This window comes from Chaetodon auriga, chromosome 2, assembly GCF_051107435.1.
Source record: "Chaetodon auriga isolate fChaAug3 chromosome 2, fChaAug3.hap1, whole genome shotgun sequence".
NCBI lineage: Eukaryota > Metazoa > Chordata > Actinopteri > Chaetodontiformes > Chaetodontidae > Chaetodon > Chaetodon auriga.
Window position 1 is genome coordinate 29,450,076 of NC_135075.1, and position 23,252 is coordinate 29,473,327.

General features: G+C 43.4%; 4 protein-coding genes across 4 annotated transcripts; all 4 read left to right on the forward strand.

Annotated features, from left to right (window-relative positions):
- Positions 1-3,986: 3,986 nt before the first annotated feature.
- LOC143330126 (odorant receptor 131-2-like) lies at positions 3,987-6,708 on the forward strand. Its single transcript, XM_076746357.1, has 2 exons — positions 3,987-4,142; positions 5,911-6,708. Exons 1-2 carry the CDS (start codon positions 3,987-3,989, stop codon positions 6,706-6,708), a joined length of 954 nt encoding a protein of 317 aa, XP_076602472.1.
- Positions 6,709-9,031: 2,323 nt separating this feature from the next.
- Positions 9,032-11,032, forward strand: LOC143330581 (odorant receptor 131-2-like). The gene is made up of 2 exons (XM_076747265.1): positions 9,032-9,154; positions 10,217-11,032. Exon 2 carries the CDS (start codon positions 10,256-10,258, stop codon positions 11,030-11,032), a length of 777 nt encoding a protein of 258 aa, XP_076603380.1. The 5' UTR covers positions 9,032-9,154; positions 10,217-10,255.
- A 2,737-nt stretch (positions 11,033-13,769) lies between these two features.
- On the forward strand, positions 13,770-16,093 carry LOC143330589 (odorant receptor 131-2-like). Its single transcript, XM_076747277.1, has 4 exons — positions 13,770-13,870; positions 14,283-14,421; positions 15,105-15,530; positions 15,845-16,093. Exons 1-4 carry the CDS (start codon positions 13,806-13,808, stop codon positions 16,091-16,093), a joined length of 879 nt encoding a protein of 292 aa, XP_076603392.1. The 5' UTR covers positions 13,770-13,805.
- Positions 16,094-19,111: 3,018 nt separating this feature from the next.
- LOC143330598 (odorant receptor 131-2-like) lies at positions 19,112-22,756 on the forward strand. The gene is made up of 4 exons (XM_076747289.1): positions 19,112-19,257; positions 19,698-19,838; positions 21,911-22,166; positions 22,337-22,756. Exons 1-4 carry the CDS (start codon positions 19,112-19,114, stop codon positions 22,754-22,756), a joined length of 963 nt encoding a protein of 320 aa, XP_076603404.1.
- The last annotated feature ends 496 nt before the right edge of the window (positions 22,757-23,252 follow it).

Consider the following 23,252-nt stretch of genomic DNA (forward strand, 5'->3'; position numbering starts at 1 on the left):
CTCGGGCATCTCTATCGGATGCCCCCTGGACGCCTCCCTAGGGAGGTGTTCCAGACCTGCCTGACTGGGAGGAGGCCCCGAGGAAGACCCAGGACATACTGGAGTGACTATGTCGCTCGGCTGGCCTGGGAACGCCTCGGGATCCCCCCGGAAGAGTTAGAGGAAGTGTCGGGGAGAGGGAAGTTTGGGGCGCCCCTGCTCAGACTGCTGCCCCCGCGACCCGGCCCCGGATGAAGCGGGAGAAGATGGATGGACACAGTTGGACAGTTAGTTAGCGTGTTTATTGGCTAAATTAATTTGATACTGATAAGAAATTCAAACAATGTTGAACAACAATTTAACTAATTCTTTAACCTTCATTTTTCCTCCACCTGAACACAACAGGATGAATTTAAACATTTTTAGACATGAAAAATCAACAGTGTTATATTTTCAATGCGCATCAGTGAACTGTCTGTGCTGGTCTGAATTAGATATGGCTCTTTTACTTGAGATACAAATTTGTAGTACCCTGTTTAGAAACGCTGTCATGTTTAAATACGGTACTCCCTAGCACAGAATGATTTTTAGTAGCAAATGCGATGGAAATTGTCGCACTGTACAGCCCTGCCATTGAAGTGACCACGACCTCACAGACTCTGTAACTATTACCCAAAGGAGCAAAGGAGGAAGTTAGGTGACGTTCTGATGGAGCCACAGACTCCACAATGGGGGGGGGGGGGGGGGGGGGCGGCCAGATGAACACATACCTAAACAAAGTGTTGGACTTTAACACGGGAGACCACCGTTTCCTGTTTCCTAAAGACTGTCAACAGCAGTGTCCATCAACCACAACTACAATCATTCCTTAACCGTAACCAGGTGACTATGGTTGTAACCATAAAGGTCACCTCACCTTAACAAAGCAGCACTTCACCAAAAAGGTTTTCTGCTGTTTAATCTGCAGAATCAATCACAAACAAGCAACAATGAAAAGCTGCAGTCATCAAACTTTCTGTGGACAATCTGTCTGATGACTGTGTGTATCCCTGATAAACCCACCTGCTCAGCACCAAACAGCACACACAGATAACAGAAGAAGAAGAGTGAAGAATGGACTTACATTTGCCAGGTTACATGACTTCAAATGGACGCTGCTGCCAACACGTGCCTGCAAAAGAAAGATTCATGGAGATTTAAGACTGGCTCTCAGTGTCCATCCCCAGTTAGAGCACAGATTTCAATGAACAGCTCAACATTTTGGAAAATCTGTTCACTTTGTAGTCTGGTTGAAGGTCACCCAGCTTAGCATAAAGACTATAGAGGGAATAGAGGGAAACAGCTAGCGTAGCTTTGTGCAAAGTGAAAACAACTACTGGTGCAGGTTTGAGCACAAGTCTCTGTGACTCTGTGTCCACTGTGATGCCACAAGTCCAGGCAGCTGCACACAGCCGCCGTGCCTACAGGAACATTAACACTTCCTGTTTGTGCACAGATAAAACAACAGCCAAGAGCCAACACCTTCATTATTCAAGTTCAGAGGTGCTGATTGGCATATTTTCCCCTTTAAGACAGTCAGGGAAGATGTTTTGTATTGTTTCTGGTCTTTATCCTGAAACCAGGCCAGACACATCCACACAACAATCTGACTGATATTAATGTTCATCTCATTCTTGGAAAGAAAGCAAATGAGTGTACGACCTAAAATGTGAAATTACTCCTTTAAAAAACACACACACACACACACACACACACACGCGCCAACATGAGCTCTCTCTCTCTCTCTCTCTCTCACACACACACACACACACACACACACACACACACACACGCCAACATGAACTCACACACATGCACACACATACACGCACACACGCACAACTCAACATAATCCCAACTGTCGTCAATCAGAAAATACATAAACTCCCTGCATCAGCACCCACAGCAGATTGCTGTAATGTGACGTTCTGCTGGGCAGGTACCGTCTATTCATGCTTACTGCTGCTTCTACTGCATTGCACTGTTGATACTATATGGGCTGCAAAGTACTGTGTTCTTGTGCATATCATGATCTGGTACATCCTCTTCAGGGTTCTAAATTAACTTTTTTGATCACCAGCCAATGTGGCTGGTGACCTTCTAAAGTTACCAGCCAATCAGAATTTCCACTAGCCAAATTTTTTTCCGGTGAAAATAAGAGATTATGAGTGCCACTGAATACATTTGATCATTTTATTTACATTGTTGGCATGAAAAATGCACAGAAAGTACAACACATGAAACAAAATATACTCAGAAAGTGCAAACATTTAATTTATACAAACAAAAAATGCTGTCAGATTAATTATTTTATAGAAGACATTTTTCCAGTAAGTATTTAGTATCATTACATTCCTAATAAAATGTATTTTTCCTTTCAACTTAAAGTATTTCTGCTTTCCTTCTTTAATAAGAAATATATATAAGTAACAGCCATGACTTAAACACTTGCAAAAATTGCATTGGTAATAAATTGAATTATGTATGTACAACTGGAAAACACAAATAGTGCAGCAGTCAGTATTGCAGACTCCTTAGGCTTTCCTGATGACTTCGGGCACTCATGGTCCTTTACTGCCTCCACTTTAAAATTATTAGTCCCCACCACAAAATTATTCGTCTTGTTTTTTTCTTTCGTGTACATGCGGCAATCCTTACAAAACATGACGGCATTTTCGTGATCAAACACAAGCCATTCACGACCTGTCAGCCATTTAGCGTTAAACTTTCTTTTCTTCGTTTCGCACGCTTTGTCAACATTCTCATCCCCTGCCTCCTTCCTCTTCTCCCCCCAGACGTCTGTCCCAACCACCGCAGCATTTAATTTAACTTGACTTTTTACTTTTAGCTAGCTCAGTCTCATTTTTTACAGTTTATACGCCGCCGTTCATTCTTCTTCTTCTTCTTTGTGTTTGCGTTTCCGTGGTTTCTCGCGCCGGTTGCACTACAGACTGTAGTGTGCCTGCGCACAGCCAATGGGCGTCTTGGACGTCATCACGTAGCATTACGACAGTGTTCATGGGAAATGTAGGACGGACTGTCAGGGGGACAAATGACCGAGAACTGTAGAGCGGCTCTGACATGATTGCCTAATGCATTACCGGCCAAATTGGCTAGTAAGTTTTTATTTACACCCGCCAATATGAATTTTAACCCGCATTTGGCGGGTTGGCGGGTGTTAATTTAGAACCCTGATCCTCTTAATATATGTAATTTGTATTATGTATCACGTATTGTTTCTGTGATTCAGATGCATTATTAACAGGTTCCTTAACTGCTGCTTCTATCACTGTAGAAACAAATGGAGTGAGTGTAATGAAGCGTATTTTCTATAGTATTCTGGAAAAGCAAGCTTGGTTGTGGATGATAGGAGTTGGCAATTGATCAGTAAGTGTTTTCTGTCCTTATTTCTGGCTCACACTAGGAGCTAGGCTGTTAGCAGACTTTGTTGTTATTGCTATGCATTTTTTCGTAGCACTGTCTCGTAGCACCTATGTTCAGTTGGACCACAAAGTTGTGTTAGGGCACGTACTCTTGTTCTCTCCCATCTAGAACCTTGCTTGTGATGTATGAAAATCTCAAATGTATGTCACTTTGGATAAAAGCGTCTGCCAAATGACAAATTGTAGTTGTAGTTGTAATATGCAGGACAGTTGGCCCGGTGGCTTCCTAAAGTGGTCGTGGTTATGCTCCATTGTTACCTCAGACAAAGCCAACAGTGGGCCCAGCTGCATTGTCTGCTCTGAACAAGCTTATAAAGTCTCAGAAAAAGTTGAACAGTTTGGGATGGAGCCAGAACAGTCGACAAAGACGCAGGAAATTGTTGTTTAAATCAGTAACTATTTCTGTCCTCTTCTTATTTTTGAATCTTTTACAGTCAAATTCTTTTCAACCTTGAGACTTTGGAGGGCACACCATAATCTAGTAACAATCTATGCTTATTTCAAGCAGGATTTCACCATTTCAGCATGAATTTGTCATCTGTGAATGGAACTTCAACTGCAGCTGGGAGTCAGCGGGACACCTTCACAACAGCTGTGACCAAGAACATCATCGTCACAGCCCTCTGCATCTCCATTAACTACATCAATGGCACTCTGGTCCACACATTCAGAAAGCACCAGGTGTGTTTTTACAGTTTATATCGCTGTTTTCACAGCTTTAACAAATCAGTTAAAATATTAGAAATTAGACAGACAGGAGTCAAAGATGCATTGTGTCCCGTTACTTAAATATCGTACTTGTGCAAATGTACTGAGTTTCATTCCACCCCTGTACCACTGATAGTAATCTGATTTGGGTCCATGTTCCTGATGTTTTTTTAGATTAGATTAGATTCAACTTTATTGTCATCGTCAGAGTGCAACACAGAGACAACAAAATGCAGTTTAGCATCTAACCAGAAGTGCAAATAGTCACAATAGTGTAGGAGGGCCATGAGGTGGTAGAGGGGGTGTCAGTGTCAATGGGAGGGTAGTGGGAGGTGGAGGGGGGGCTGCTGGTGGACAGAGTTCAGCAGGGTGACAGCTCTGGGGAAGAAGCTGTTGAGGGTCCAGGAGAGGTCCTCAGAAATGTGGACGCTCAGGAACTTGAAGCTGGAGACACGTTCAACCTCAGCTACGTCGATGTGAATGGGGGTGTGACTGTAGCCTTGGTTTTCCTGTAGTCCACAATGAGCTTCTTGGTCTTCTTGGTGTTGAGGGTCAAGTTGTTGTCGGCGCACCACGTCACCAGCTGCTGAATCTCATCCCTGTAGGCTGACTCTTCATTGTTGGTGATCAGGCCCATCACCGTGGTGCCGTCTGCAAACCTGATGATGAAGTTGGAGCCTTACACAGGCACGCAGTCGTAGGTGAAGAGGGAGTAGAGGAAAGGGCTCAGCACACAGCCCTGTGGGACGCCAGTGTTCAGGGTCAGGGTGGTGGAGGTGTGGTCTGTGTGTTGGAACTGGTGCTAGAGTGTGGCGTCCGCACCCTCTGGCCATACTTTAGCAGTCCTCAATGACAGCTTCACACATTTGATGAGTGGTGTGTACTTGGGGAGTAAGAACAATGAGAGGTGATCAGACTGTCCCAGGTGGGGGTGGGGGGTGGCTTTGTAAGCCTCAGGAATGTTTGTATAGACATAGTCCAGGGCTTTGTCTCCTCTGGTGGAGCAGGAGACATTCTGGTGAACTTTGGGGAGAACAGTCCTCAGGTCTGAGTGGTTGAAGTCTCCAGCAACAATAAAGGCTCCATCAGGGTGTGCAGTTTGTTGTTTGTGGATAGCAGCATACGGCTCTTTCAATGCTAGCTTAGCATTAGCATCCGGGGGGTATATAAGCTGCAGTTATCACAGTGGATGTGAACTCTCTAGGCAGATAAAAGGCCTGTACTTGATCATCAGATATTCCAGATTATCTTCACAGTGGCTCCAAGTGATTACTGGTGTAGGAAGTGTTCGCAAGCTGTAATGAGTGAAAAGACTTGATACCAGTAAGAAAATAACTATATTACAAATCCTAGTGAGACGCTGAGCCTCGCATGTGCATGCGCCGCCATCTTGAATCAAATCAAATTTGTATGTTCTCTATTTTTATGAGAGAGACAGTACCAGATTTCACAGGTGCTTTTATTCACAGGAAACTTCTGAAAGACAAGGTATATTTGATTTACTGGTCACTGATTTGAGGTAATTTTGCTATAATCATGAGCAAGTCATTCAACTATTTTCAAGTTATGAGGTTGTGAGTCGGTTATAGTCGACTGCTTGCTCTGCTTTGATTGTAACATTTTTTTGCTCTTTTACTGGAACAAATGAACAGCTTGAAAACAGAGTTAAAGAAATGGAGAAAGCAACTATAAAGTTCTAATTAACTAAATCATCTCCAATACGACTTTTCTCCTCCTTTAGATCTTCAGTTCAAGCCCTCGTTACATTCTGTTCATCCACCTGGTGATAAACGACATGATGCAGCTGCTCCTGTCAACTTTTCTCCACATCATCAGCTACACCCTTTACAGAATCAACGTATCCTTCTGCCTCATCCTGCTCATCATCACCATCCTCACCACCCTCAACACCCCACTAAATCTGGCCGGCATGGCAGTCGAGTGCTACATCGCCATCTGCATCCCCCTCCGTCATGGACAGATCTGCACCGTCAGGAAAACCTACATCCTGATTGGCTTGATCTGGGTTGCCAGCGCGTTCTCCATCCTCCCAGATCTCTTCATCCTCTTGGCCACAGAGCCGCTGCAGTTTTTTCACTCCAAGTTGTTTTGTGCAAGAGATTATGTCTTCAGAAGCACTTACAGCCTGAAGAAGAGGGACGTCTCACACTTCGTTTGTCTCGCCCTGGTCTGGCTCACACTCTTCTACACTTACTTCAGGATTCTGTTCACTGCCAAGGAAGCAACTGTGGACATTAAGAAAGCCAGAAACACTATTCTCCTCCATGGTTTCCAGTTACTCTTATGTATGCTGACTTACGTTAGATACACATTTGAACAAGCTCTCCTCCACTTGTTCCCCAAGCAGTTCCTGGCAGTACGCTTTGCATCCTACGTCATTGTCCAGATCCTGCCACGGTTCATTAGTCCAATTGTGTATGGCCTGCGAGACCAGGCCTTCAGGAGATATGTGAGAAGGTACCTGCTTTGTAAAGCGAGCCTGAGAAACCACCCAGAAACGTCACCATGCCAAACATGAAACCTGCTATGAAACTACACAGAGTTTCTCAGCTTCCAACCACATTCTAGCAAACACTGCATGTACGTAATGTAACATCTGCAGACCAGAAAGATCATTCATCTCTACAACAGTACAGAAAGTATTGTTGTCCTTAAAATAACTGTGCTTTTGTTCATGTTGCAGTCTTGATAGTATTTAAAATGTGAGGGTGGAACTACAAATGAATCCCAATCAACACTACAGCTCAAATTATAAAGGAATATTTTCTCTTTTGTCGCCTCATACAGTCACAAAGAATTCAAAGATATGAGATTTTGTGTAAAATACATCACGACAATAACTCCTGTGAACAGAGGCTGGTTCATTGCAATTGTATGACAAGGTATACAAATACTTCAAATCTTCACATCAGTTATTAAAAGGAAACACTACACAAGACTTACTAAACAAGCATAGCTCATAATGTTTGTGTGTGCGTGTGTGGACACACACAACGATGTCGCAAAAACAATGCTTTGACCTCACTGTCATCCACATGATCTCCATTAACTGCCATCAAAACCTTCACGTCCTTCGTCTCTCTGATAAACACAGAGGAGGAGGACGACAAGAAAATCAATTAAGTCCTGTTTCAAAGTGTTTATAAGGCTCCTCTGTGGAGCCGCCTGCCTCCTGTGTGTCTCACCTGGACTCAGGTAGGTGGAAAAGGATGGAGGTGGTGGTGAGGCAGCTCCTGACTGAAAGCTTTGATATTTAATTCTTTGTCAGAAATTATTACAAACTGATTCTGTTTTCTTATTGGCAATTCCAACCAAATAATGACTTTTAAAGTGAAGGTTTCAATCATTACAATTCAAATCTAAAACGAAATATATTTGTGAAATGTGACTGAAGCTCTCTTACATTTATGTTTGTATGAGTAGATGCTCCTACATTTCGCTGGTGAGACAGCTGTATTTGTGTTTACACACTCTGCGGTAAATCTCAGTGTCTAAAACCACTTTTCTGCTGCCAGTTTGACACATTGTGTAACACTGTGATCATCTGTGATTCATTTTGTTTGTTTTGTACTGAAAAATACAGCAGAACAGTAACAAAGTTCGATGGGTTTTATACACTGCCAGAGATAAAGAATGTTATGATGTCCAAATGTGTTAATATAAAAGAAATAACCGACATTAATACATGTTTAAACTTTATGTATGGGTCAATTCGGCTGAAGGTAAAAGGGATTAATGGCAGAATGCTGCATTTCATGAATGTAACGTGAAATAAACTCTTACCCGAGCAAAGGATTTAAGGCATGTTTTCATCCGTTTTTAACTCACAAGATGAACTTCAGACTCAGATTTCCAAACTGCCTTTGAGTGCAGATTCAGGTCTGATGTGCAAAGAGCGAAATAAAATCAGCAGCATGTCGGCGTAAAATCTGATTCATTTACTCTGATTTTAACAGGAGTTATTTATTCTATGTTTCTAAGTCTTCACCTATGAGGTCAAAGAGGTGTGAATTCATGATAAAGTGCTGTGTTCATACAACATTTTGACTGACTGAACCGATTTTAAACTGATGACAGTCAGAAGTTTGAGGGTGATTCCTTTATACTGTGTCACTTCATATTGTCTGGACTGTGTACTTTCTCTCTCTCAGGTCTTTGTGAAGCATGAGCTCATCAGTGGGTCCTGCAGCCAACATGACTTTTCCTCATCAGGTCTGGTGAAGAAGTTGTCTTTTTGCTGCCACGTGTTTGGAAATGAATGTTTCCATCAAAGAAAAAGTGGAACTCTTTTTGATTGGCTTGTGTTCTTCATGTTATTCTGTTATATTTGGTGTGAACGATCTGCTGCTGCCAGCTTTCTGCCGAGTGAACACAGCACACGCACAAACCTTCAATTCTTATTCAAACTGGAACAAAAACATCTCACATCTAAAATGAAATAAGAATTTTTTTATCAGAAACTATGAAAATAATAATCAATCCTTGCTGTTCCCAAACTTTACAGATACAACACTGAATCCATGTCTAATCAAAGCTTCTTCACGCGAGTCACTGAGCTCACAGCATGACTCAATTAAAGCTGCTCTGCCACCTTTTAGCAAATATTAAGCCTTGAAGAGGACTCACTTTGTGTCCTGTTCCAGATTATTGTCACCTGTTTGTTTTATCTCCTGACTCACAAACGTGATATTAAATAAAAGGTCGTTTGCTTTCTACCTCTTCAAGTGTGCATTTCAAACAAGGTCACGGCTGACAGACACATGATGGACATCAGATGGATGATGGTGATTGGCTGTATTTGAGAGTCTTTTCTGTTTCTTTCTCTTTGGCTCCCTCTGTTGCTGGATCAGCTCGTCAGAGATACCTTCACCACAGCATTTGTGAAGAACCTGATTGTGGTTCTGGTCTGGCTCATCCTCAGTTACATCAATGGCACCTTGGTTGCCACCTTTTTTAGACACCAGGTACACACACACACACACACACACACACACACACACACACACACACACACACAGAATGTGTGTGACATCTTCGTGCTGAAACGATCACTCACTCAGTAAATCAGATGATTTCTTTCATTTATAAATCTCACACATTCGCTTGTTCCAGCTTCTCAAATGTGAGGATTTCCCACTTTTCTCTTTTTACATCCAAGTAAAATCTAACATATTTTCATTTTGTATATTGGATTGTTGGTTTATTTCAAGGAGTCGTTACACACTCTGGGAAAATGGGGCAGAGATGTTTCATGATTTGACACTTCAGAAGCTAAACAATAACCAATATATAACTTCAATTAGCTGCAGGCCTTCGACACGTGCAGCCAGGTGTCCCAGCAGATACACCTGCAGCCACTCATCTTACTCACACTGTGCTGAACCAGAAGACTTTATGAAAACACAGTGATAACAGCAGTATCGCTTTTAAGAAAAGGCAGCAGCACCAACACATTCAGCCCACAGTACTTTAATACTTAACACATTTCTGAACTCTAATATGGATCATTGTAAAGTTACGTATCCGGCTTCATGTGGGCTTGATTCTCTGCACCTTTGCTGTCAGTCAGGTCTTCTTCTGCTTATACGCATGTTTTCAGTTGGAAAATGCTGATTGTGCTGCTAATGAAGAAATAATGAGCTGAGGAGATGCCTTAAACACAGCCAGTGAGCTCCTCTCTCACCTGCTCTGTCCACATGACCTCTGACTGAAAGATGAAATGAACCGGCCTATAATTTGACCATCATTGATCATGTGGCATTTTTCAAGCTGAAACTCCTCTCAGATGTGACGCGCTCGCCTCTGCTCATCTTACATTATAGTAAAGCGAATATCTTTGGCGTTTGGACGTTACTCAGACAAAACAAATACTTTGAAGATATCACCTGGACTCGTTGGACTGGAAATAGAAATGAGCATTTTTCAGCATTTTCTACATGCTTCTTCTTTCTTAAACCACCTTAAACCACAAACTGCTGTCGTCACCAACTGCTCACCACATTTTTCACTCCTCCTCTCTCTTCCAGACTTTTTACGAAGACCCTCGTTACATCCTCTTCATCCACATGGTGATCAATGATGCCATCCAGCTGACCGTCACGATCACACTTTTTGTCCTCAGCTACATCGTCTATAAGATTAACGTCTCCTTCTGCTGCTTCTTCATCCTGGTGGCGGTCTTCACCACCAGAAACACCCCGGTCAATTTAGCTAGCATGGCCATAGAGCGCTACATTGCCATTTGTAAGCCTTTACGTCACCCCCAAATCTGCACAGTGAGAAGGACTTACGTTGTCATCGGGTTGATTTGGTTTATTTGTGTGGCTCCAGATATCACAGATCTATTTGTGACTCTGGCAACGGAGTCCCTGAGCTTCTTTCACGACTCGGTGTTCTGCTTGCGCCAGAATGTGTTTAAAGACCCGATCCTGGCGTACAAAAGACAAATCTTCGATATCATCTACTTCTCCTGTGTGTTTCTGACTCTGGTCTTCACCTATCTGAGGATCCTGTTTGCAGCGAGGGCCCTCTCCACAGAGAAGATGTCAGCCCAGAGGGCCAGAAACACCATCCTGCTCCACGGGGCCCAGCTGGCCATGTGCATGCTCTCCTACATCTCCCCGAGCGTGGAGATCGTTCTGCGTCTGATCTTCCCGGGACGAATTCTAGAAATCAGATTCGCAAACTACCTGATCGTCTACATCCTGCCTCGGTTCCTGAGCCCGATAATCTACGGCGTCAGAGACAAAAAGTTCAGGAAGTACCTCAAGATGCACCTTCTGAGCAACAGGTGCAGGGCCAAACAGCCGACGGTGGCCCCCCTGGACAACAATGACATGTAAGAGATTATATGCAAGAGGCAGCAGTGAGCTAAAGGTTCGAGAAGAGTTTCAGTCCTCGACCGACAAGATAAATGTGATCACGATGTTTAGAAAAGAGAAGCTTCCTCTGGATAAATTAAGGTCAAAAACGAGGGTTTGAGTGAAGCTCTTCACTCTCTGGTGAAGAAACCTTTTGCAAGATTTGAGCTGCAGTTTGGTCAAAGTGACCAAGACACTACGAGCAGGACTTCTTTCAGTTTTTGCTCCTCATCGGCCGACATGATTAATATCCATATGTGATATTAGGGAAGCACTGATCCAACACTGATCATGGAGATCAGTCCAGGACCGTCTCAAACAGCTGCATCATGTTTGGTTTCTAGCAGGTTACTTGTTTTCACATCTTGTGTGAATTCTGATTTAATTCATTAAGTTTGTGACTGTGATTTTAGATTTTTGTATTTTGTTCTCCTTTGATGCTGCTGTATTGTTTTAAACTGGAAATGTAATTCCTGACCAACTGGTTGCTGCTTTTTAAAGGTTTACCCTTGAATTGAATCCCTGTTAATGTTGAAGATTTTTTTACCAGGTTACTGGTGCACCATTATAATTTTAATAATAAATAACAATTCACTTCATTTCTATCTATGTTTCAGTCAAGCCTGAAGTCTCTTCCACACACTGAGGCACACAGCTTGTTGATTAAACACTACCTGATTGGTTCTCTGTATCAGCTGACTTCCAAACTCACACATCAGATCAGATCTGAAAAAACGTGCATTGGTGCTTGTTCATAGTTCGTATCGGCCGACATGTCGACTCAACTGCTTTATCATTCAGCTCCAGTTGTCATACTTTGTCCTCATCGTCAATGCTGAGAGTCTCAGTCCACGCTCAGTGTGTAGAGGACAGACATCACAGTGTGGCTCTGGAGGCAGCACACACTGATCTCCATCAGAAAGACACAATAACGCCACCTGGTGGCACAAACCATTTTCTAACAGCTTCACAGTCTCAGTGTCTCACTTGTTCAACAAAATGATTAAATGAAAACTATCATCAGTTGATCCAGAACATCCCGATCTGTGTCATTTACTGGTGAAGGGAGCAAATCAGAAGGAAAGGTGATGTAAAATATGTCATGAAACATATATGTCATTTTGTTGTCGTATTTGTGATGGTGGATTAGTTCCATTAAATTTCAAGTCTACTTTCATGTGCTGGATTTCGTCCACGTGTCTGTTGGACAGTTGAACGACCTTCAGATGTTGAAACGTTCATGACTGAAACTCGATTTCTCAACAAATCAGAGCTGTCAAATTAATATCATGACGACATTTTTAATCAAAATCAAAATCAAATGTTGAGTGAATCTGACGATGGTGGCACGTTGGCCGTCTGTCAACCTCAAATTCAAAATAAATCCTTTAGCTAACGAGTCATATTACTGCCTGACTGCATGACCCTCACCCTGATCAACACACACACACACACACACACACACACACACACACACACACACACACACACACCCTTTTATATGAGACAACAGGCAGCTGGAGGAGGTCGCTGACAGTCAGTGAGTGAGCAGGTGAGCAGGTTTCTGTCTGAACATCCTGTCAGTGTTATTTCTGCCGTCTGTTTCGTGGCTTTAGGAAACAGCTGAGATTGATGTTACGATTAAAAGTCAGCGTGTTTCCTCTTTGTGTTTAGAAAATGTGTTTTGAAATGTTTCCATGTTGGACACTTTTAGAATGTTTTCTGACTGTGTTGATGTTATTCGGATTTCATTATTTCAATATAATGTCATAAAATAAGAGTTTTTTTCTGGTCTAACACTTTTTTCATTTTTTTTACAGACTGCAGAGTCAATATTTATGAGCCACTGAATGAAGTAAGTCTGAAAGCTTGTACAAGATTAAGTATTAAAATACATTTATACTGTAAAACGGTTATGTAAAAGGAATTGTATTACAGTATTTCTAACAGTATGCTTAATGATTAGATTTTGTCAGATATTTTTAGAATAATGAATTAAACACATTATTTTACTCAGACTGTGTAATTTGTCCAAATAAAAGCTGTAAATGTGGGAAATCAGCATCCAGATTCTGTGTTTGGTGCGAGTGTTCGTCAGAGAAAAACCTAAAATCTAAAAAGGTTCTTGGTACCACGAGATCTTTATACTTCACACCAAAAGTGTTTTCTTCTTCTGCAGATTTCAACTGTTCATTTTAAAACACAGCGAGCCATGAACTCCTGACAAAGTGTGAGCGGGATATCTGAGGCTGCAGGTGTGTACAGGTGAGCACGTCTTGGTTCTTACTCTAAAATGTGTCTGTATAGCTCCACTGTGTGTGTTTAACTAAAGTCAGTTTCAGGCTTAATGCATTCTGTGGACTCATGTATGCTCCTCATACTGCATGTCTGTATTTGTACGAGTTGTCATACATGTGCAGTGTTCATGTGTGTTTTTGTAAGAAAATGACAGGAAAATCAACTCATGCACTCTGATGTGTGGAAACGTTCGCAGAGCATCTTCCACTGTTATTTCTATTTAACATTACATTGAAACCAAAGCAGGTGGAGAATGCATCCCTACAGTAACATGTGAATAAAAGACTTTGTGTGTGTTCCTTCAGATTGTGGTGAGAAAATGTTGGAGATGCTCAACTCCACGTCCTCCAGCCCTCTGGACCTGCTGACAAGTAACACCAGCTCCACACTGACAGGGGGCGCTGTGGCCGTGCATAAAGACAGCTTCTCTAATGCTCTCACCAAGAACATTGTGGCCATGCTGGTGTGGCTAGCCCTCAGCATCATCAACGGCAGCATGGTGCACACCTTCCTTCAGCACAGGTAGACACAGCCACTGTCAAACACCTGTAGAAACGTGTTTCTACTGCTCTCACCGTGCTGTCAAAGTGTGTGATGTCATGTGATGTTTAACATAATTCCAACCATGGACACACAGTTAATAGCACCACCTCAGCCAAATGCCTAGAAATGTATTTACAGATTATTTGTTTTCATATCTGTGACACACAGACCCTCGAGCTCCACCTTCTGAGGGTTTGTGGCGTGATGAGCTCTTTATCTTACGTGGTAACAAACTGACAACGTTTGGTTTACACACCAAACAACAGATCGATTCATCCAGAAAGTAACATGATCAATTGATAATTAGAACAATCGTTCGCTGCAGCCCCACTTTAATCATAGAGCGCTCACTCGCTCACAGTCCCTCTCAGCTGTTTGTCCTTGACCACAGTCTCTTCTATGAGAACCCCCGATACATCATGTTCATCTCCATGGTGGTCAACGATGCTCTGCAGCTCAGCCTCGTCACTGCTCTCTACGTGGTCAGCTACATCTTCAGGAAGATCCACGCCTCTGTCTGCTGCTTTCTGGTTAGTCGTCACTACATCGACTTTACGCTCTCATGTCAGGTACGAGCAGGAGCCACATTTCTAGATTTGGGAAAAGCTGATTCTCTTAAATTTATGAACATTATGAAGCGATGAAACTTCGTGGACCAGAGTCCTGAGACTAAAAGGTTTAAATTATAGGACATCAAGACAAGAGAGGAAGAAGTGGAATAATCACTTCCTGTTTCCAACTATCCTGGACAGTCATGTGACTTCACAGCATCTGACAGAACGAACAGAGAAAATAACTGGTGCTGCTCTTTCACAGGTCGTGTAAAGATCCGAATGTGAGGGGAAAGACTCGTTCAGGGCTGCTTTGAATCCAGCTCAGACACCAAAACAATGAGGGAGTCACAAATTTGACCCCCAGTAATAAAAAGTGGAACTGTACGACCCCGATTCCAAAGAAGTCGGGACGTTGTGGAAAACGTAACTAAGAACAGAATTCGATCACTTTCAGATGAACTGTGTCTCACGGTGTTCCTGGGTCCATGCAGGACCATCCTTCATCCAATTGTGTTCACAAAGGAGAATCTGTAATGAATCAACAGCTCTCACTAACAAAGCCAGTGTCATTCCATGAGAGGCAGCCAGGATCTTCATCATTCCTCCTCCTCTTCCCTTATCATCTGACTTCCACACCACCACCACTGTGTTTCCCTCAGATCATGACGGCGGTCCTCACCACCCGCTCCACCCCTCTCATCCTGGCCGGCATGGCAGTGGAGCGCTACATCGCCATCTGCTTCCCGTTGCACTACAGCCAGATGTGCACCGTCCCTCGCACCCTCCTCCTCATCTGCGTCATCCTCATCCTCACCGCCACCCCGCCCGTCTCCGACCTCCTCATCACCGTCATCAACGAGCCTCTGAGTTTCTTCCACTCCACCATTTTTTGCGACCACCCGCTTCTCTTTCGCCACCGGTCCATCTACTACAAGAACTGCGTGTTTGATGGGGTGTACCTGTCCTTCGTGGCTCTGACGCTGCTCTACACCTACTGTAAGATCATGCTGACGGCACGAGCCGCCTCAGCAGGCCTGGTCTCCGTCAAGAGAGCGAGGAACACTGTGCTGCTTCACGGGGTGCAGGTGGGTATTTTCAACAAGTCTGTCTGTGCAAACTAATGACACGAATGATGACTCCTCTCTGTGAGCTACGAAGCAGCGACACTGAAGCAGCATCTACGATACAAACACCACACCTGAAGGGAATGAGCCTTTATTTATGTAATTAGGTCTGTTTGTGGACAGAAAGTCAAAATGTCCACCATGTCTTGACAAAGTCCAAGGTGGCGTCTTCAAATAGCAAATCCTCACATTTGAGTCGAGAATGTTTCACATTCAGCTTCATTTTGACCAGTGAGGGAGGTGATGTTCTGGATCTTTCTGTCCTTGTGTTTCAGCTGCTGCTGTGCATGCTTGCCTTTGTGGTTCCTTCCCTTCAGGCCGCTCTCATCTCCCTCTTCCCCCGCTTCAGTCTGGAGATTCGTTACATCTTCTTCCTGGTCGTCTACATCATCCCTCGTTTCATGAGCCCTGTGATCTACGGTTTCCGGGACGAGCTTTTCAGGAAGTACTGGACCCGGTACCTCGCTTGTCGAAGCCAAAGTATCGTCAGGATCAGACCGGCGTTCCTCAAAGTGAACCTGTAGGTGATCCAAACGTCCAACGGAGTGACTGTCAGTGTGCTTCGCAGTCTTTGCCTTCTGACTGATGAATCCAAGGTGCTCACAGTCCTTTCAGAATAAAACTTCTATCACTGTTTACACAAAGTCAACTTTGACCAACTTCTGATGAAAAAATCTCAGCAAGATCAGAAGAGCAAGAAACAGATGGACGAATGGATGTGGGTCAAATATTGTCAAATTTGTTTATAAAGCACCTTAAACAAAGCATGATGGGAACTGTGGTGTTGTAATCTCGCAGCTAAGCCTTCACATCAGGGTCATCACACACTCCACACGTGGTTTAGGTCCAGTCTGAAGCTTTGGACCACTAATCCACAGAGAAGCCAGTTTAATCAAGGATGCAAAGTATTCAAAGGCAGCAGCTCTGTTTGAGATACGATCCCCTCCTGAACATGAGATCGAATGTGCAGATCGTACAGCAGCAGCTACTACATGTAAAGAAGGAGTATTTGCCAGAATACCAGACAGTGGTTGTTCTGTTTTAACAACAAGACCAGTCGTTCTTTTAGAGATTCAGTTCCACAAACCTTGAAACTAACAGCGCTCATGTTAGCAGCAGAGTCAGAGAAAAGAAGCACTTAGACAACTGGTCAAAGTTTGTACCAAGCAGAAATAATCCACACCTCAAACAGATCCACCACACGTCTCTGACTGACCTCCATGACCTCATTAGATGCAAAGTGAGAATCACTCATGAAGCTTTTTTTTTTTAGAAGAAGAATCTGTCCCTTATTTTCTCAATGAACTGATCACCGTCAGAAACAAAATGAAAAATGCCATCGCAGCACAGAGCTCACTTTGTCCTCAGACGTCTTGTTCTGTTTGACCAACAGTCCAAAGCCCAAGAACGTCATATTTAGAATGGCATAAAACAGATAAAAAACAGCAAATCCTCACACTGGAGAAACATTTTTGATTGAAAAATGACTTTTTTCTGTGAACTAATCAGCCAATCGTTCCAGCTGTACGATATTCACAGTTCCTCGTGGAACAGTCGACCTGAGAAGCAAAGGAAGGATGAAAAGCTTCACACTGGACGCAGAAGGTGTCCAAACCACAGACTCTGTCAGCGTCAGCGAGCGTCCTGTCCGTCTCTGTCCATGGTGCTGAATGTGTCTGTGTGGAGACACACTGAGACAGATTCAGCAGGCCGGACTGGATCAAAGACATCTCAGTCCAGCTAAACCAGGAACACTGAGCAGGACGACACAGTTAGAGAAACCTCTGGATCATTTTCAAAGCTCACTTGATTTGTTTGGTTTAACTTCAATTTTTTCTTCTTCTCTCCTTTTCTGGAAGTCTGTGTCAACATTACTTTGACTTTCAGCCATGTTGCTGTGTGTGACAGTATGACGTCATTACGGCAAGAAGTCTGAATACTGCCGTTATTCGGACATGATTTTAAATCATATTACAAATTAAACATGACGGATGTGTTACAGCACACCTCTAACAATGAACACGTTACCTTTCATGTTCATGATTCACGACAATGAGCGCAGCTGCTTGTGTTTTATCGTGACGGTTTAGAAGTTTATTTTACAAACACTAAATCAAAACGCACCAACATTAATACATTTAAGTTTCAAACACTGAAACGATCATCTGCCCCACCCCTCCAAGACAATCTCCCTCACTGTGTTATTCGCATGGAAATCTATAAACCTGCATGTCTTCCTGCTCCTCTGACCACTAACAGAATGATCTGAGGACGGAGGAGCAGAGCAGCATCTCAGCACAGGCCAGACCAGCGAGGAAGGATTGAAGTAAGACTGCATTAAAGTACCAGAATAATGTTTTATCATCCTCGTTAAAATCTCACATTTTCAACTGAAATATTCACTGTGAAGATTTACTGTTTGCTGTCTTTTAAAGGATGTTTTTCAGAGTGAAGCTGCTCTTCCTGACAGACACTAACGTCGTTTGCAAACATGCATTTAAAGATTAGTCAGTTCATCGAAATCTATCTCAGAGCTGCTTCTTCAAAAATAGTCCTTTTTTCTTTATTTCACCTTAATGGAGTCAGTAACTGCAAAACATAACTCAAAAAAACTCTGAATTATATGTGTAACTTTCACACTTGAAGACATTTTATTTTGGTTTTTGACAAATCAGAGACAATCAGGGGAATATATCACAGTGTTTCTCAGTCGCTTTGGTACATTTCTGGAATCATCCTCAACATTTGCAAAACAGTAAGTGCATTTCTCACAACAATTCGTACAAATAGCAAAACACCATGGATTACCTGCAAAAGGCAGTTACTTTCTTAAAAGCCTTAGTTCATCTCTCAAAAGTAAATATCTGTGTCAATGAACATGTCATGTGAGACTATTCAACAGAGACCTATTATAATACATTTTGATCAACATGACAGAAGCAATTGATAATGTAGCAAACAGCAGAGAATTGTCCAGAACCATTTGCATGGATGAACCAAAGTATTTAGAACTTGTTCAGAGAAATGAGAAACTGCTTTTTTGATGTGTACAAGTGACACAATGAGTGTGAAGACTGAACAAGTAGTTTTGAGAATTTCAATTCTGATCTGAGAAATGGACCAAAGCCACTGAGAAAAACTGTAATGAATCTCACCGATCACAGATAGGGTTGAGGTTTTTCTTTTTTTTTTAAACAACTTTAGCTTTAATTAAATGGTGGGCTCTTTTCTAATTGAGATCTGACTTCATTCACTCTTTGATGATGTCTTTGATGTGTTCTGAATATTCTCTTAGTTCTTATATTTCCTCTTAATTGGAAATGTTTGATTGTTAAATGAGAAATCTGGTGTTTGTAAAACATTTTAAATGACGAAATCTAATTTTTTTAATCTTAACTCTACTTCTTGATTCAGTTGTCCTTGACTCAGTGTGGACTGAGACTGGGTTTGACCAAACAGTAAGACACCTGGAGGACTGTGTCTCCGACTGACCGACTGAAGCGAGCTTTGGTTTGGCAGCATCAAGCAGGACGAGGTGTGACATGAACTCAACCAGACATCTGGACAGCTTGACTGATGCCCTCTCAAAGAACTTCATCAGCTTTGCTGTTGGCTTCATCATCAACTGCATCAACGGAGCGTTTGTCTACACCTACTTCAAGAACCAGGTCTTCCAGCAGGACCCCAGGTGAGACACGGTACATGTGTGTTTTCATTCAGACAATGTGAGAAGATGTCAAACTGATGGGATTTCTGCTCTGACAACTTGATGCTGTCTATTCTGAAACAAGCTGTGACTGAGACTGATTTGGTGATTTTAAACCTAACTGAGCTGAGGACAAGTTCAACATGATTTCATCTCTTCACTTTCTCTCGACACTAAAAAAGTTCAGAGGCTGTGTTAAACATAAATTAAAAAGTGATCATTTGTTCATCCTTTTTGACATAAACTCATCTGAAAAGGGCACAAATATATTTAATGTTTTACCTCGTTGACTTGGTAGATTTTTGTAAATCTTGTTTTTGGAATCAGGGTTGTATAAACGTGTTCTCATCCTTCTTATTTTTCTCCTCCTCTCTCGTCTCCTCGACTCTCCTCCCTGATCACTGGACTCGTCTCTCCTGCAGGTATGTGCTGTACATCCATTTGGTGATCAACGACATGATTATGCTGACAGCTTCTGTGACACTGCAGATCGTCACCTACACCCTTCCTGTCAACTTGGCTTCCTGCTGCATCATACTGATCATCTTAGTTACCACCAACAGGTAGATAGGTGTGTGTATGTGTGTGTGTGTGTGTGTGTGTGTGTGTGTGTGTGTGTGTGTGTGTTCAACACAAAGTGCTGTAAAAATGTCATTTTTGGCTGCCATTGGCTACCTAGAGTGTCCCAACATGAGAAACAGGTTTAAAATGTTGTTGTCGTTTCATCCATTCTGAATATACCTTCAGACCAACAGTAAGTGCTGTTAGACAACCTTCTGGGTTATTTTTGTGTTTAGAAATATTGATGCTCTGTGATTCGAACATCATGGTACATGAGGCACAAACTCTGTCAAGACCATCAGTATATGAGAAAACAGAGCAAACCACAGAACATGAGATGTAAATTTGATATGAAGAATGAAAGATGAAGCTGTCGCATCAATCCACTTCTTTCAGGTTCAATAATTCTCTAAACTCTAACTCTGATCTAATTTAGTGTCTCACCACAACTTCAATCAGCAGCATGAAAACATCATTAATATGCCGACCAAACAACCAACAGAGAAATGTACTCAGTCTGTCCAATCATGTGACATTGATGCAAACAAACAGAGCACTTGAGGTAAAGACAGGACAGGAGCGTATGAGCAGAAACCAGCAGAGCGTAAAGAGTAAAACAGCCAGCAGACTCAGAGTCCTCACCCTGATCATCAGCCTCAGTACAGAACCAGAACAGTGACTGGAAATGTTGCCATCAACAAAATATTTAACTTTAATATGTTTTGATTTTCAGTGAGCGTTATTTTGTGCTGTCAAGTTTCTTTTCAGCATCACTGGTTTTCACCATCACCTTTCTGTCATCTTAACAAGGAAACACTAATGAGAAACAGTCACTGCTCTCTGGACTCCAGGTCCACTCTGAACATACACACCTAGCATGTAGCATTAGCTTCCATCAGTTCACCTGAAACTCCCAAACCACAAGCAGGTGAAGTCTGTTTCTGTGACCTAGTTTTTCCTCTGTGAACCGGGCTGAGTTAAAGTGACCTTTGAACTGATGTTATGCTGGTCTGACAGCAGTCTGCTGGAACAAGAGCTCACCTGAGTCACTGTTGTAGCCTCAGAAACACAGACTGAGCACAGCTACAGCTGTTAGCTAACGTTAGCACACGCAGGAAACACTCACTGTAGCCTGGTCAGGTGAAACAGATCCTCAGGTAAATCTCCGGGACTTCAAGGCTTTAAATCATCTACAACAGGACAAGAAAAGTCAAGTTCAAGTAAATAAAAAAACAGAAATTATTGACAGACGGCGATCAACATGGCCGACGTACCTACCGCTGCTAACAGAGTCGTTAGCATGACGAACGGTTGGCGAACACAGTCCTCACGATACAACGATTAGCGGCCGGCGAGGAACACGATTATTTCCCCCAAAACAGCTTCCTGACTGAGGCGACATGACGACAGTTTCGACGGGCTGACTCGTTAATGAAATAACACCTGAGTAGCATTGGCGTTAGCGTCAGGTGTTTCCTGTTGAGCTTCAGCCGTTTGGCCCGCAGCGGTGGGCGGGGCGCTCACCGTTTAAAAAGCCCGCCTTTACTGCAGGAGGTGCGTTAGATTTAATCACCAGTGAGTGGCGTTTCAGTGGTGGAGGAGGAGCTACGTGAAAGTATTAATACACGCAGAAAATACGCCACCATAAGCAAAAGTTACTCAAGAGAAAATATGTAAGTATAAGCAGGAAAATGTACTTAACGTATTCAAAGTAAAAATACTCAGTGCAGTGAAATGTCCCCTGTGCTTTTAGGACCCCTCAGGCTCTGGAACAGCCACCCTCTCAGGCTCAGCTGTAATACGTTTGTTGTTATAATAATGTGCATTAAAAACTCAAAAACTTTGAACAAAGTACTGCTAACGTTGATCATTTGGAGGCTGTGGCTGAGCTGTGTGAATGCAGGTGGAGGTGTGCTGTGTAACTGTAAATACACTGTTTAACTCCACCTGATCTGAGCGCCGTCCTGGCAGAAAGGTTCACTCTGCCAGCACCTTCATGTTGTGGTGAGCAGTTGGGTAAAAGGTCCTTAACGTATTTGTACAGTAAGTCTGTGTTCTTATTGTCTGCGTTGAGGAACAGCCCTCTGAACCTGGCTGGCATGGCAGTCGAGCGTTACATCGCTGTTTGTCGACCTCTTCATCACGTCCAGATCTGTACTGCACAGCGAGCCTATGCTCTCATCGCGCTGATCTGGGGCATCTCCTTCATCCCCTCCCTCACAGATGTCATCATCATCCTCGCCACCCAGCCCCTCTCAGCCTTCTCCAGGAGCATCATCTGTCACCCTGGCTATGTGTACAACACACAGTACCACAAGACCCAAAGCATGGTTGTCCAGGTGAAGTATTGATGGTCGTGTCATTGATTTTCTTGCTGATATCAGTCGTTTCTGTTTACTGTGTTTTCCATGGAGCAGTTTAGGTTTTCATTTCATGGCTTAGTTTTGTTATCCTCTCATTCTTAGACTGAAGTGGCTCTTGTGTGGTCACTTCCCCTCAGGTGCTTCTGTTTTCCTTCGTCTTCCTGACTTTGATCATCACCTACCTGAAGGTCCTCTGCACCGCCCGGGCAGTGTCCGGTTCAAACCAGGCCTCAGCCAGAAACGCCCGCAACACCATCCTGCTGCACGGAGTCCAGCTCCTCATCTACATGCTGACCTTCATCTCTCCCTTCATCAACCTCAGTTTAGTCACCACTTGGCCACGTGACAGAACCAAGATCCTCTTCACCACCTTCCTGTTTATCAATGTGCTTCCACGTCTGCTCAGTCCGCTCATCTACGGCGTCAGAGACAAGAAGTTCAGCAGCCACATGAGGCGGCACATCCGCTGTAAATGCTGCAGCTCTGAAGAAAAGAGGGTGAACCTGATCGGACCCCAGACGATATGGACGAGACACGTTGATTTTGATGTGAGCTGAAAGGATTGTTTTTGAGGGAATGATCAGTAATTATGTAAAATATTCATCCATCCATCCATCCATCTATCTTCTCCCGCTTCATCCGGGGTCGGGTCACGGGGGCAGCAGTCTGAGCAGGGACGCCCAAACTTCCCTCTCCCCAAACACTTCCTCCAGCTCTTCCGGGGGGATCCTGAGGCGTTCCCAGGCCAGCCGAGCGACATAGTCACGCCAGTATGTCCTGGGTCTTCCTCGAGGCCTCCTCCTGGTGGGGCATGCTTGGAACACCTCCCTAGGGAGGCATCCAGGGGGCATCTGGTAGAGATGCCCAAGCCACCTCAGCTGACTCCTCTCGATGTGGAGGAGCAGCGACTCTACTCCAAGCTCCTCCCGGGTGACAGAGCTCCTCACCCTACCTCTCAGGGAGCGCCCCGCCACCCTGCAGAGGAAACTCATTTCAGCCGCTTGTATCCAGGACCAGGTTCTTTCGGTCATGAACCAAAGTTCATGACCATAG